The sequence below is a fragment of the Nothobranchius furzeri genome, chromosome 7 (assembly GCF_043380555.1).
Source record: "Nothobranchius furzeri strain GRZ-AD chromosome 7, NfurGRZ-RIMD1, whole genome shotgun sequence".
In the NCBI taxonomy this organism is placed as follows: domain Eukaryota; kingdom Metazoa; phylum Chordata; class Actinopteri; order Cyprinodontiformes; family Nothobranchiidae; genus Nothobranchius; species Nothobranchius furzeri.
Window position 1 is genome coordinate 23707659 of NC_091747.1, and position 14181 is coordinate 23721839.

Below are 14181 nucleotides of genomic sequence, written 5' to 3' on the forward strand. Positions count from 1 at the left end.
ATCACTAAATCACGACCTTTTATTTTATCCTGAGAAAGGGTTCCTAGTACTCGAAAAGGGCAAAATCTTTCAAATCTAGGTCCTAAAGACGAATTTTCCCAAACTCTTCCACAGACAAATTTTCTTGGTCTAATCTTGATAACCCGCTACTGGCTAACAAGAAAATCGGTGTTTATTAGAATTTGGGTTCTTACAGGTCTTTAAAATCCTTGAAAATGCTTGAATTCTGATTGGATTTTTCAATGTTATGGAAGTGCAACTGGTCGCTCCACATTTATGACACAAACACGTGAAAAAAGCCCACAGTAAATGTTCAGTAACCATCACACATAACTCTTCCCAGTGATTGTTTAAATATATTCCATATGCATAAAAATAATGAAAGTCCTTCACGTTGTATGAGTTTATCATCACCAGTGCTAGAAACTCATAAAAGAGCTTGAATTAGATTTGGGCCAAAGTTTAATACTCCTGAAAATGTTCTGGGGGTTCAGTCATGTTCTCCAGTAGGAGATGTTTATTAGAGAGCTGCTGAAGGTAATATATATGTTATACAGCCACTCCAAAGGTCACAAGTCTGATTCTATTTGCTGCTAATCAGCTAAATAAATGAATCTTGAAGAATTGCACGTTTTGCATATTTCCTTTTTTTTCCAGACTGAAGCCTCTTCATAGATTGCAGCGAATTCAGGCTCACTTGGTGAGAACACGCTCTGTGGTACAGATTTAAGGTTCATTCACTTCAAGTTTTACTTTAACACAGTAATGGCATTAATAATAACCACCTGATGTTGTTGACTTTTGTCAGACGTGGAATCTAATGTGTGTTTAATCAATCAGTCAATTCTACTGAGCTGAATGGGCAAAGATCCCCTGTTTCCCTCCAGATGTCGAGTCATGTGGAACCGGAGGTTCTCCTGGAGAAAGTGGGCAGAACCGGTGTGATCACCATCAACAGACCCAAAGTCCTCAACGCCCTCAACCTGACTATGATCCGACAAATCTACCCTCAGCTCAAGGTGTGATATGCACAGTTATTTACCTTCCCAGCAGTCAAAGTATTCTGAAATATTCTAATCTTAGTCAAAGTTTCTGTACATTTTCTGAAGGTCAATTTAAAAAAAATTGTTGCATTTTCACTCATTTACAGTCCTGCCTGTTGTTATTTACCTTCCTCCATCTGTTTGCTTTTAGAAATGGGAAAATGACAGTGAGGTGGACATTGTGATTATTAAAGGAGCAGGTGGAAAAGCTTTTTGTGCTGGTGGAGACATCAGAGGTAAGTGGACCTTTTGTAAGTTTAATCATTTCTGTTTCTATTTATTTTATGTTTTTCGTTATTCTCCTCTCAGCTGTCACAGAAGCGGGGAAGGCCGGAGGATCACTTGCTCAGGACTTTTTCCGTGAGGAATATATTCTGAATAATGCCATAGGTAAGATTTATAATTTTATTTACAGTCATAAATGCTATTTTACATTTTGCTTTTATTTATGAAGTTCCACATGTGTACTTTTTCTAAAAGGAGTTTAATTTTGTCCTTTAAGGAGCGTACAGGAAGCCGTATATTGCCATTATTGATGGGATAACAATGGGAGGGGTGAGTGATATATTCCCATTAAATAATGAGATTATAGCATGATATGTTTGATTATGATTAATCTCCACAATTTGAGGATTAAAACTGTTTTGAACTCGAGCTGTGATAACTGTGACCAGCAGGTGTCAGTAGAGAGCCGTGTGCTTCTGCTGGCCTCTGATTGGTGAAAATGTGATGTTATAAAACATTGTTGCTGCTGCCCCAGGAGTTAGATTAGATTTGAATTCATGGAAAAGTGTGAACTAGATTAATTGTGAAGATAAAGTTTATTTTATTTTGCCCACATGCTCACATCAAAACAGGAATCTGATGCAGAAAACTCCAAAAACAGCAATCTTTAATGATTTATTTTAACATTTTAATATTATTGGTCCCCTCCCTCACAACAACCGTCCAGAGGGGACATTATTGTTGATGCAAACCATCCTCAGGGTGATCGCTGTTTAATGTTGGTTAGAAACAGGTCCGTTCTAAATATGGAGAAGTTCAGGAGACACGAGAGTCACTGTTCCCAGATCTGCTCTGAGCTGCAGGCACAACTTCCACATGGAGTGACTCTTCTTGAATTAGTGGTAACAAATCATTGGGGGTAAATGCGTGCCATCAGAATCTCACAAACGCTGTTTATCGTCACACTCACAGATCAGAGGATGAAGGTCTGAATGAGTTCCTCACTTCGCTCCATCTGAGCTGATTTAGTGTTTCTGACAGCTTATGTCAAACAAACAGCAGTTAGGAGAGTAAAAGGGTCATAAAGCTGCTGCTGAATGTTTGTGCAGAAATGTGCAACGGAAAGTTCTGCACCCCCACCTTCCCTCGACGCCAGATTTCTTTCTTTCCTGTCCACACCATGTGATGAGAAGATCAGCAAGAGCCATAAAGTACTGGACAACAGATTTTCTCCTGAGCTTTTCCGTTTCAGCCTCCAGAATCTGATTCAAACATCATGGATTCATTTCTGTTCATGGAAAATCAGGAGAACAGTTATGTCCTAAACGTTCTAACGGGTTTAAGTCCATCACTGAAGATGAGGGAAGGCCACGAGCGATTTCATTAGTTCTTGTGCAGCAGGATGTGGAGAGATGCTCTTTATGGGGCTTCACTTTGTCCCAGTTTGTGGTGAAACTGCTAATATCATTCTTTCTATGTTCATTTAGATCAAATTACCAGAAAAATAAAGAAGCCTGAACATAACAAGTTTTAAAATCTTTTTCCACACCAAAAAATATCAAAATGTTAATTTTATCAGTATTTTTGTTTAACCATACGAATTCAGAAGAGTCTGGAGAATTTTTCAGCATGATCACATTGACAGTTACTAGTTAGACTGGAAGAAAATGACGAAGAAAGAAATAGAAATTTGACTAATTTCTTTAAAAATATTCATCTTAATAACAGAACCCTGTTTCCAACCCGTAAACGCTCTGGTTATGGTTCTTGCACACGTTTACAACCCGCCTGGTTGTGTAACGGTTGTGCAGGTGATTTTATTTTAAAAGCCCTGCATCAGAGCTCAACACCTCTCAGAGGAGCTGCATTTTTATTGTGATTCTACAAAATAAAGCCGGCCCTTCCCTTTGGGACTCTGGATGTTTTTCAGATATTGTTTCCAAGGCAACGTTTTAATCTGACGCAGCGGAGCTGCTCGTCGGCCCTCACCTTCCTCTCAGTTAGGAGCTGCGTTCAACATCAAAAACATGCTAATGGAGTTACTTTAGTTTAACAGGAGTCCTTGTCAAAACCAGGTCACAAAAAGAAATAACATCAGCATGCATCAGAAGTTTATCTGTTTGTTTGAGAACTGATGTTTTTTTGTTTCGTCTCGTTTTCTGCAGGGTGTCGGTCTGTCGGTTCACGGCAGGTTTCGAGTCGCCACGGAGAAAACGCTGTTTGCAATGCCTGAAACGGCCATCGGTGAGTCCCTCCGTGTCTTTTTCTGAGGAAGCTTTAAGATTATTTCAGCCCTGTTGCTTGTCCAAGGAGGTCTTATGTCAGATTTAGTAAATCCAGTGTTGCTCCGCCTATCACTGTGGTGCTGTTTTTGATCAGGAAGGATCAAAACCATTCCTGTTCCTGTGAACCTCAGCTCACATTAGATAAAACCAAGTCTTCACCGGGGTTTGTGCCTTTAATAAAGAAATCACCCATTTCTACTAAAAGGAACATGTTTCCTTCAGGATCAGAGCTGAACATCAGGTTTAATCATCATCAGCCAATCACTTTTGTTCTTTTTGAGGTAATTCCTTGAGTGCAAATCAGCATTGGCACTAAGCTGCGGTCTGAGCTTCAGCTAATTCACCCCTTTCAGACAGATGGCTTCATCCTGAGGCTGTGAGGAGATTAGAAAATAATCTGTAGCAGTTTATAAACTGACGCTGTGGTAGGAAGTCAAAAGTATTTTCATATTTATATTTTTGTGTAGTTAACAGCAGTTAATTAGCTAAATCAGACTTACTGGTGATCGGTTGATCAATAATTCTCTAGACTGTTCTCTTTGGCTGATTTATTCAGAAATAAAATAGAACTAAGTGGTAAAAGGCAGTTACGTTATTGTTCAGGCTTTGGTGAGGAGTTAAATCTACCATGGAGCCTGGGCTCTTTGGTGAATTTTGACACTTCATTGAAGATGATGATGTCAGAGTGAACGGAAGCGGTCTGATATTTGTGTGGGATATCCTCTAAGGCCCAGGGAGGAGGAAATGAGGCAGTGATTGACTTGTGCTGATTATACTAAGAGACAGAGGGGAATTTGGTTCCTACTGACCCACCATGTCGATCATCTCTGGTAAACAGATAAAATGCTGTTGAAATTTATCCAGCTACAAGAAACTTAGGTAAGTCCCTCTACATCAGTAATATTTGTTTCTTGTACGAAAACAACACACACAGTTTACGGCTAGCAAGGACTCAGACACCAAGTGCCGCCGTTAGCAAGCCTGCTAACACAGAAGATGTCTGCGGCTTGGTGGAGTTTTTAACCGGACAGCAAAGGCAGAGCTACAGACACTTGCAATGTGTGACTACTGAGCATGCAACATGCTGGACACAGCTCCATGATGCCTTCGCTGTCGTCCTTTCCCTTCGAGCATCAACAAAGCAAATCACCGGTCGTGATGTTAACTAACGAGAGCAAATTCCCTATCCCTTTGTCTCAAGAGAAGAGGGCTCCTTACCTGGACATTTATCTCATCAACATTAAAACTTTTTTCTGTAAAATATGAGCTGAGCTGGAGCTCCCGATTTACCGGTCGATCTACGTTCCTACCCTCACCGATGGTCGCGAGCTTTGGGTGGTGACTGAAAGAACGAGATTGCGACGCGGATACAAGCGGCTGACATGAGTTTCCCCCACAGGGTGGCTGGGCTCTCCCTTAGAGATAGGGTGAGAAGCTCGGTCATCCGGGAGGGGCTCGGAGTAGACCCGCTGCTCCTCCACATCGAGGCAGGCAGGGCAAGGCAGCTTTATTTATAGCACATTTCATACAGACAGGCAATTCAATGTGCTTTCCATTAGCAAGAATATCAAGAAGATTGAAGTCAATGTGACAGAAAGTACCATTTAAAAATGTATAATAAACAAAGTGAAAGGGTGAGCAGTTACAGAGCAGAAGGTGCAGCATGAGAACATTCGTTCAAAGGCTGATGAAAACATGAAGGTTTCCAATTTTGATTTCAAAGTTTCTAGAGTTGGGGCACATTTGAAGTTATGAGGAGGCTGTGTGCAGCATAGTGGCTAAAAGCAGCTTCATCCTGTTTGGTTCTGACCCGGTTCTACCAGCTGACCTCTTCCTAAGGATCTCAGAGCCCTGCTGGGCGTGTATACAGGAAGGAGATCTGACATGTATTCTGGCCCCAATCCATTGAGTAATTCATAAACTAGTAGAAGTACTTTGAAATTGATTCTGTAGTTTACTGGTAACCAGTGTAGAGATTTAAGAACAGGAGTGATGGGCTCAGAGCCAGTTGAAGTGGCTCGGACATCTAGTGAGGATGTCTTCTGGACGCTTATCTGGTGAGGTTTTCCGGTTACGTCCAACCGGGAGGAGACCTAAAGGTAGACCCAGGACACGCTGGAGGGACTATGTCTCTCACCTGGCCAGGGAACGCCTTGGGATTCCCCCGGAGGAGCTGGCACCAGTGGCTGGGGAGAGGGAAGTCTGGGCCTCTCGGCTTAGGCTGCTGCCCCCGCAATCCACCTCCGTATGGATGGGATATAATCGTGTTATCTAAAAATGACTAAGCATTTTTCTAACTGAATATTAATCATATTTAGGATAGCAGGTTATTGATTTGTGTTTTTTCAAATAAAGGGTTATAGTTTTTTGAAGTTAAATAAGCATAAATGTGGAGATAACAGGTCATTTACCTCTTTAACCACAGATCTACCTGCTGTTTTCTCGTTTGTGGCGACTGATTATCACAGGTTACTGATAAAACCTAATCGTAAATGAAAGGATGAACAATTTCCTCTTTTTTACAAATCCATTCATGCCTCCCTCCACATGCATAAACAGGATTGGCAGATGTGACCAGGGCCCATCAGCATCCTGAACAAAAGCTGCAATCTGCCACATTTATAATATTACATTTTCAGCTGTAAATCAGGTCAGCTCTTAATCCCTCTCACGTCTCATCTCCCCCTCTCTCACACCACACCACAAAGGCATTGGAAGTACTTCAGCGTAACCACAGGAACATCAGGAATAACGAAATATGTACCTCGGATTCAGAAATGGAGAATTAGTATTATTTTCCTGCTCTCTTTTTCTGAAAGCAACAGTCCAGCAGAGGTTTCTTTTTCCTATTTCTTTCCTTTCCCTACCTGCCCAGCACGAGACTCAGATGTTTACACAAACATGAGCAGGTGTTCTCTCGTTTTAAAGCGTGCACACGGCTCTAGATCAGTTTGTTTGGTAGCTCAGAATGAGGAAGCTTTAACGTCACAAACTGACCTAGGAACGGTTATCTGGATCTCATTCACCAGAAAGAAACTCTACCAGTTTTTATTTTTCATTTGTGTCCTCGTTTGTTTAAAACTGCTCATCGCTGTGTGAATGTTTTATTGTGACAGGGCTTTTTCCTGATGTTGGAGGTGGTTATTTCCTGCCGAGGCTCCGGGGGAAGCTGGGACTTTTTCTTGCCCTGACGGGGTTCCGACTGAAAGGACGAGACGTGCAGAGAGCTGGAGTCGCCACGCACTTTGTTGAATCTAACAAGGTGCTTAAACTCGAGTCGTTTTATTGGCGATACTGGTGCTGCAGGGACAAATGTAGGACACCATTCTGGACAGATGTTGACTCCGCGGGTGAATCGCTCTGGTTCAGTAGAGCCCAGTCCAAAGTCCTGGTCTGGTTCCAGCTGCTGGCTCTCAGTCAGAGCTGGGGGTAGCACTCTATCAGCAGCATGACCTTGATTTCTTAGAGCAAAAGTCGCTTTGACCGTCTCTGCAGCAGCAGTCTGATTTTAATGATAAAAGTCCTGATTAGCAGCTTTGGTGTCAACGTCTACAGATCCCAGACCTGGAGAAGGAACTCGTGGATTTGAAGTGTCCCTCAAATGCAGATATTTCCAAACTTCTTGAGTTCCACCAGAAGCAGGTGAGGGCCCACACCTGCTGATGAGGGATTAAAGACAGATGAGATACGGACCGATCATAACTGCTCCACACAACCCCATTTCTAATCCAGTTTTCGGTAGTAAAAGAGATGTTTCTTGTGTTTTTGTCCACAGAGTAGTCTGGACTCCGAAAAGCCTTTTGTCTTGGAGAAACATCTATCTGAAATTGACAGGTTGGCTTTTCTGTAAACTTAAATATAAAAAGAAACCATATGTGTAGAAAGTCCTTGAATCATTTTTTGTACCCACCACCAGGCTGTTCAGCTCCAGCAGTGTAGAGGGAATTATGCAGAACCTGAGAGCAGATGGTTCTGACTTTGCTAACAAACAAGCTGAGGTATGTTCTTGATCTGCATCAGCAGGGTGGCTGCACACTAACTCAGGGCTCGTGAGTCACAGGAACCAGAATGTTTACATAGCTTCGGGGTCGTGTGTCAGAGCCTCAGTCTGAAATCTCAGTGTGAAGTTTGTGAGCTTCTTCAAAGCTCTTAGCAAAATATTATTAAGTTAGGTTTCTCTTTGTAGGCATCGTGGAAACAAAGCTTCATGATGACGATGATTGTCTAATTTTGCTTCCTTTAGACTCTTTCCAAAATGTCTCCGACATCCCTGAAGATCACCTTCAAGCAGCTGCAGCTGGGCGCAGCCTTGAGCCTCCAGGACGTGTTGGTGATGGAGTATCGGCTGAGCCAGGCCTGCATGGTGAAAACCCCCAACACGTTATGTGTGATTTTTCCTGCCAACAAAACCAACTTTTATTTTATTGCAGCTGATCTTTCTCTCTTTACAAAAGGATTTTTCTTTTTTTGTTCCAACTGTTGAAGCTTTTATCACAGGAGAGAAAAGTTATTGCTCGTACATTTTTATTTCCTGAGCTAGAAGAGCTCCAGAATGGTCAAACTGTGGCTAAACTGTCTCTGTCGAACACAGAGCAACAATTACCCTTAGAACTCAAGTTAATGTGAGCATCATTTGGATCATTGAGCTATCATTCAGAAACAGACCAGGACCAAACTTTACCACTAATGATGCTGCTGGTTTGACCCGATTGTTTGTGTCGTGTTGCAGAGAGGCTGTGATTTCCATGAAGGCGTTCGAGCTGGTAAGTTACTGCTGTGGTGGGAATAAAAACAACTATAATTCTTATATTGTTGTGAAGTTAAACGGGTTGTGACTCCATCAGTAGACAATATCCATCCATTTTCATCCGGTTATCCGGAGTCGGGTCGCGGGGGCAGTGGCCTAAGTCGAGAGGCCCAGACTTCCCTCTCCCCAGCCACTTGGGCCAGCTCCTCCGGGAGAATCCCAAGGCGTTCCCTGGCCAGGTGAGAGACATAGTCCCTCCACCGTGTCCTGGGTCTACCTTTAGGCCTCCTCCTGGTTGGACATGCCCGGAAAACCTCACCAGGGAGGCGTCCAGGAGGCATCCTGACCAGATGCCCGAGCCACCTCAACTGGCTCCTCTCAATGCTGAGGAGCAGCGGGTCTACTCTGAGCCCCTCCCAAATGACCGAACTTCTCACCCTATCTCTAAGGGAGAGCCCAGCCACTCTTTGGAGAAAACTCATTTCGGCCGCTTGGATCCGCAATCTCGTTCTTTCGGTCACTACCCAAAGCTCATGACCATAGGTGAGGGTAGGAACGTAGATCAGCCGGTAAATCGAGAGATTCGCCTTCTGACTCAGCTCTCTCTTCACCACGACAGACCGGTACAACGCCCGCATCACTGCAGATGCAGCACCAATCCACCTATCGATCTCACACTCCAGTTTTCCCTCACTCGTGAACAAGACCCCGAGATACTTAAACTCCTCCACTTGGGACAGGACCTCATCCCTGACCCGGAGAAGGCATTCTACCCTTTTCCGAATCAAGACCATGGTCTCAGATTTAGAGGAGCTGATTCTCATCCCAGCTGCTTCACACTCGGCTGCGAACCGCTCCAGCGAAAGCTGAAGATCACGCTCTGATGAAGCCAACAGGACCACATCATCTACAAAAAGCAGAGACCTGATCCTCAGGCCACCAAAATGGATGTCCTCCACACCTTGGCTGCACCTAGAAATCCTGTCCATAAAGGTTATGAACAGAATCGGTGACAAAGGGCAGCCTTGGCGTAGTCCAACTCTCACTGGGAACGAGCCCGACTTACTGCCGGTAATGCGGGCCAAGCTCTGACACCGGTCATACCTAACAGCCCGTATCAGAGGGCCCAGTACCCCGTACTCCCAGAGTAACCCCCACAGGGCCCCCCGAGCGACGCGGTCTAACGCCTTCTCCAAATCCACAAAAGACATGTAGACTGGTTAGGCAAATTCCCGTGCACCCTCCAGGACCCCCCTAAGGATATAGAGCTGGTCCAGTGTTCCACGGCCAGGACTAAAGCCACATTGCTCCTCCTGAATCTGAGGTTCAACAATCCGACAGACCCTCCTCTCCAGAACCCCTGAATAGACCTTACCAGGAAGGCTCAGGAGTGTGATCCCCCTGTAGTTGGAACACACCCTGCGGCCCCCCTTTTTAAATAAGGGGACCACCACCCCAGTCTGCCAGTCCAGTGGGACTGCCCCCGATGTCCACGCAATATTGCAGAGCTGCGCCAGCCAATACAACATCCAGAGCCTTAAGGAACTCCGGGCAGATCTCATCCACCCCCGGAGCCTTGCCACAGTGGAGCTTTTTAACCACCTCAGTGACCTCCGCACCAGAGATTTGAGAGGCTAACCCAAAGTCCCCAGACTCTGCTTCCTCACTGGAAGACGTGTCGGTGGGATTGAGGAGATCTTCGAAGTATTCTGCCCACCGATCCACACAACGTCCTGAGTAGAGGTCAGCAGCACACCGTCCCCACTATAGATGGTGTTGGTAGCGCACTGCTCCCCCCCGAGGCGCCGGATGGTGGACCAGAATCTCCTCGAAGCCGTACGGAAGTCTTGCTCTATGGTCTCACCGAACTCCTCCCATGCCCGGGTTTTTGCAGTAGACAGTATTTTACCATTAAATCTGCTCTCATCTTATCCATCCATCCATCCATCCATCCATCCATCCAACCACCCACCCACCCTCTCTCCCTCTCAGCTGATGTTGGGCTCATTATCATCTAGCTGCCTCCCAGGGCAGTGACATCATCCGTGTGTCCTTCAAATGTCTCCGTTTCCTGTGTGTGTTTGTGTTTCCAGTGCTGGTTGACAGAGACCAGAACCCCAAGTGGAATCCGTCGACTCTGGACCAGGTTTCCGACCAGCTGGTAGACAAGTATTTCTCCTCGCCGGCAGAGAAGGACCTGATGTTCACATAAACCTTCACCAAGCAAACCGCATCCTGTTCTCTCCTCCTCTCGTAGTCAGACGTGGGATGTGTGGATAAAACTCTAGGACTTCATCTTCATCTGAGGATGTTTTACTGAAAAAAGGTGATTTTTTTTAGTTTGCGGTCAGAAATCAAAGCATCAGCAGAAAGAGCGGTCAGACATTAGTTTCTAAATGTTTTTGTGGAAGTGGTTTTTTTGCTGCAAAATCAAGGACTCTGCTGCATCATCACGAGGATGCGGGAGGGGGAAATGATCTCACCGTTGAGTGCTTTATTACATTTCCCGTGGGTTTGTGTTGAGTTGACATGGATCCGGATCAGTATTTCAGCTTAGTAGGCTTTGTGTGACACAGATGTTGATGATGATGTAGCTTTCTGTTTTATTTAGTGTTTTGCTTCAGAATAATTCTGTACCTTCTGTTGATGTGAGAGAACCAGATCTGCTGAGTTCGTTTGTCTGATTCATTGTTTTTTGTTCTGCAGAAATGAAATCACTTCCTCAAACATTTAAGTCTCCATGTTTGCATTATTGATGAGTCCGATTAGAGTTCAGCGCTGAAACTGAAGCCAATAAAGGAGCTCAAACTTCCAAGTTTTCTCGTCAAAAACAGAACTTAAAAGGTTTTTGCATCAAGACATAATGAACATCATCAAAAATGACAACCTCATATAAACATCCACATATTATATACTTTTGTTATTTATTAACCAAAATAACCTTTTGTAACGGCTTCGGTTTGACCTTATTGATTGTCGCATGGTTCTGGAGGAGTTCTGGTCCACCCTTCATCTGTTGACATTCAGCTTTCTGAAGGTCCCACCTCAGCATCTCACTCAGACTCTGGTCTGGAACACTGCAGGGCCTTGATCCTGCTGCTATGTTTGGATCGTGGTTCTGTTTCATAACTCGGTTTGGTCCAGACCCTATCTGTCAGACAGATGGACTTTCATTTGACTCCAGAACCCTTTAGCCTCCAGAGGAGTTCCTAGTGTAACCATCAGTCCTCCACCTCATTGCTGACAGCTGGCAACAGCTGTTTGTGTTGCAATGCATTGTGGGTTAAATGAATATACATTAGCAGCAGATTTCCTTTTCTTTTAATCCTCTCCCTGGTCCAGAATGTTGATTTTAAAGAGGCTGTAAGACTTGTTTTGGCAGCATGAGGCCTTCGCCATCAGAGGATAAACTCTGCGTATCTCAGACAGTAAACGGCCGTAAACACAGGCCGAGTTGATCTCTCAGTGTCACAGATAAATCCTCGTGGTTTATGATTTTGCTCTTCAAACAAACGCTGGCCAGCAGTCCTTTCTAAGTCCTGTTTGTTCTCTGTGGGGCTGAACCTTCGACCCACTCAGGGATCACCTCGTATCTGCATGTTTGACTGGTGCTTTACAGCAAACGCGTCAAGTCAGAGTAAATGTTGAAATGTCGTTTCTGGCTGAACAAAAGCTGTTCGCTGATCCAAAGATGAGAAAACAATGGACTGAAGGCATGAATCTGATTTATTGGCATCTGACTTTACAACTGTTGTACAGTCTGGTTGTATGGTGTTAGTTTACCAGAGTTTGTACAGAGTCACTCATTTAAAGTTATTTTTGGTTAAAATTTTACGGCTGATGTGGTTCAGCCAATAGAAAGGAGGAGTTTTTCAATTCAATTCAAAAATACTTTATTAATCCCAGAGGGAAATGAAGAGTTTCAGTACACACAGTTCTGAGATCAGACATACATACATAGACACGACAAGAATTGGTGACTGTGGTCATTCGCAACCCGAGTCGTGCTACCTTAATCGATCAAGTGGGTTTATATGAGGATAGATTCAGGGGGAGGGAAAAAGGCACTTCAGAGTTACCCTCCACAGCGAGGGTAGCTGTGCTACGCAAAAACACCTCAGACAGATATGCACACAGGCTTCAGACATTACACAACTTAAGTGTCCACTAGGTGGGGCGGTAGGGTTGGGACTCTCCTCACTTCAGTGCGTGCAGCCGCATGGAGCAGCGCTCATCACCTCTGTTTGGACAGGAGAGGGAGATAATGGGTTAGAGAGCACAGTGAATCCTAGATACGGTTCCACGGCCTTCACCGGTCACAGTCCCGCCCAGGCTGGGATAGGGAGAAAGAGTTTCCATAGCGACGGCAGCATTCCACTTTTCTTCTGAGGGGAGTTTACACTTCAGCCTCACAGGCTCCAAGGGCACCAGATTCAGATAAGAACTGTTTTGGGGACAGACAGAGATCATTTCCTCTGCCTTAGTGTTCTGTTGGTCTCCAACCCCTCTAGATCCAATAATGGCGTAATTAATCCATCCCAGTCCGTGCTGATCCGTCAACTCGCTCCTTGATGGAATCCACCTTCTGTGCCAGAGCCTGAATCTCAGCTAAAGTTCCAAGCTTATCTCATCTCATCTCAACAATTATATGAGTTTGTGCATTCACATTGCGGTGTAATCCATCCCTGAGCTCCAGGATTGAGCCAATATTCCTCGAAAGCTCATTCATTTTCCGGTAAGCCAGGTAACCGCTCAGACCAAACATCAGGAATCCTGACACCAACACCACGAATATCCAGACATCTTCAGAGTCCTCTACAGACAGTTGGGAGAGGCAGATCAGGTTCCACTGTTTCCAGGAGTCCATGATATACCCAGCTGGCTCTGTCCCAGAGGGGCATCCGGGAGCCCTTTCTCCCATTCTCATCGTTGAAAAAATTTTGTCAATCGCATTGAGACCAGCTGACCAGATCCATTTTTAATAATTTCCCGTTTCTAGAAAAAAATGCAGAAAGCGCCGAGCACACAAGACAGGACAAAGAGCCTTGGGGTGAAGAGGGAGGGAGAGGAGAAAAAAAGCGTCTGTACTCTCCAAGAGCCGGAAGAAGAACATTTTCAAATTAGGTGACAGACATTATTTATTTTGGGGATCTGAACTCTGTGATGCTCCTGGGAGCTAAAGAAAAATAAAAACAGATTGATCAGGTCTTTGATTCAAGTAAAAACACCCTCAGATGAACAAATAAAGCTTAAAGAGGATGAGCTGCTTTTTCAAATGAAATCTTGGGACAAAAGTGTCCTTTAATGAGGTCAAATAATCTTTTTCTGCTCTGCAGCTGCTGCATGTTCATGACCCAGTCCGTTGGAGAAGCTGTGAGTCCAGAAGTCAAACCCCTTGTGATCACTGGCAACAGAGTATTTTGGCTCAAGTTGTGATTTATTAGAGACCAGCTGGTTTGGAGCCAGTGACTCAACTTTGAGTCCACAGAGAACTAAAAGTACCAAAAATAACCTCAAATTATTAAACTATTTTTATCTTATTAGTTGTTTAAATAGTTCATGATTGTACAACTAATTAAACAAAAGAGCTCCACAGTATTTTAGAGCATAAAAATCAGTAATAAAAACAGAAAAATGTGAGGTTTTTGGGGGTCCACAAACTTCTAATGAGTGACCTTTAAAACAACAAATCACACTCCCATGAAGGATCTGATGGAAGACACGGATGCTGAAGTCAGGACTTGGATTTCAGCTCCATGGTGCAGATGTCCTGACCGGATCTTTATCATTTCACCCAAAACAGAAAACAAAAAGCCTTTCTTTGTGCTGACATGGGTAAACCTGACAGAACTGTGGGAAAAATAAATAAATACTTTAGTCA

At 44.2% G+C, this 14181-nt stretch overlaps 1 protein-coding gene across 3 annotated transcripts in view; it reads left to right on the forward strand.

Annotated features, from left to right (window-relative positions):
- hibch (3-hydroxyisobutyryl-CoA hydrolase) overlaps positions 1–11029 on the forward strand; it is an 11341-nt gene extending 312 nt beyond the window's left edge. Inside the window, exons 2-14 of one of the 3 annotated variants that reach the window (XM_015941863.3) lie at positions 658–700; positions 888–1019; positions 1195–1279; positions 1353–1433; positions 1546–1598; positions 3434–3512; positions 6670–6815; positions 7109–7195; positions 7329–7387; positions 7470–7551; positions 7797–7916; positions 8283–8316; positions 10394–11029. In XM_015941863.3, coding sequence (XP_015797349.3) covers positions 658–700; positions 888–1019; positions 1195–1279; positions 1353–1433; positions 1546–1598; positions 3434–3512; positions 6670–6815; positions 7109–7195; positions 7329–7387; positions 7470–7551; positions 7797–7916; positions 8283–8316; positions 10394–10512 — 1120 coding nt within the window. In that variant the 3' untranslated portion in view covers positions 10513–11029. Of the gene's footprint in view, positions 1–657; positions 732–840; positions 1020–1194; positions 1280–1352; positions 1434–1545; positions 1599–3433; positions 3513–6669; positions 6816–7108; positions 7196–7328; positions 7388–7469; positions 7552–7796; positions 7917–8282; positions 8317–10393 lie in introns of those variants that run through there. The other 2 variants (XM_070553298.1, XM_070553299.1) reach the window with 2 other exon arrangements.
- The last annotated feature ends 3152 nt before the right edge of the window (positions 11030–14181 follow it).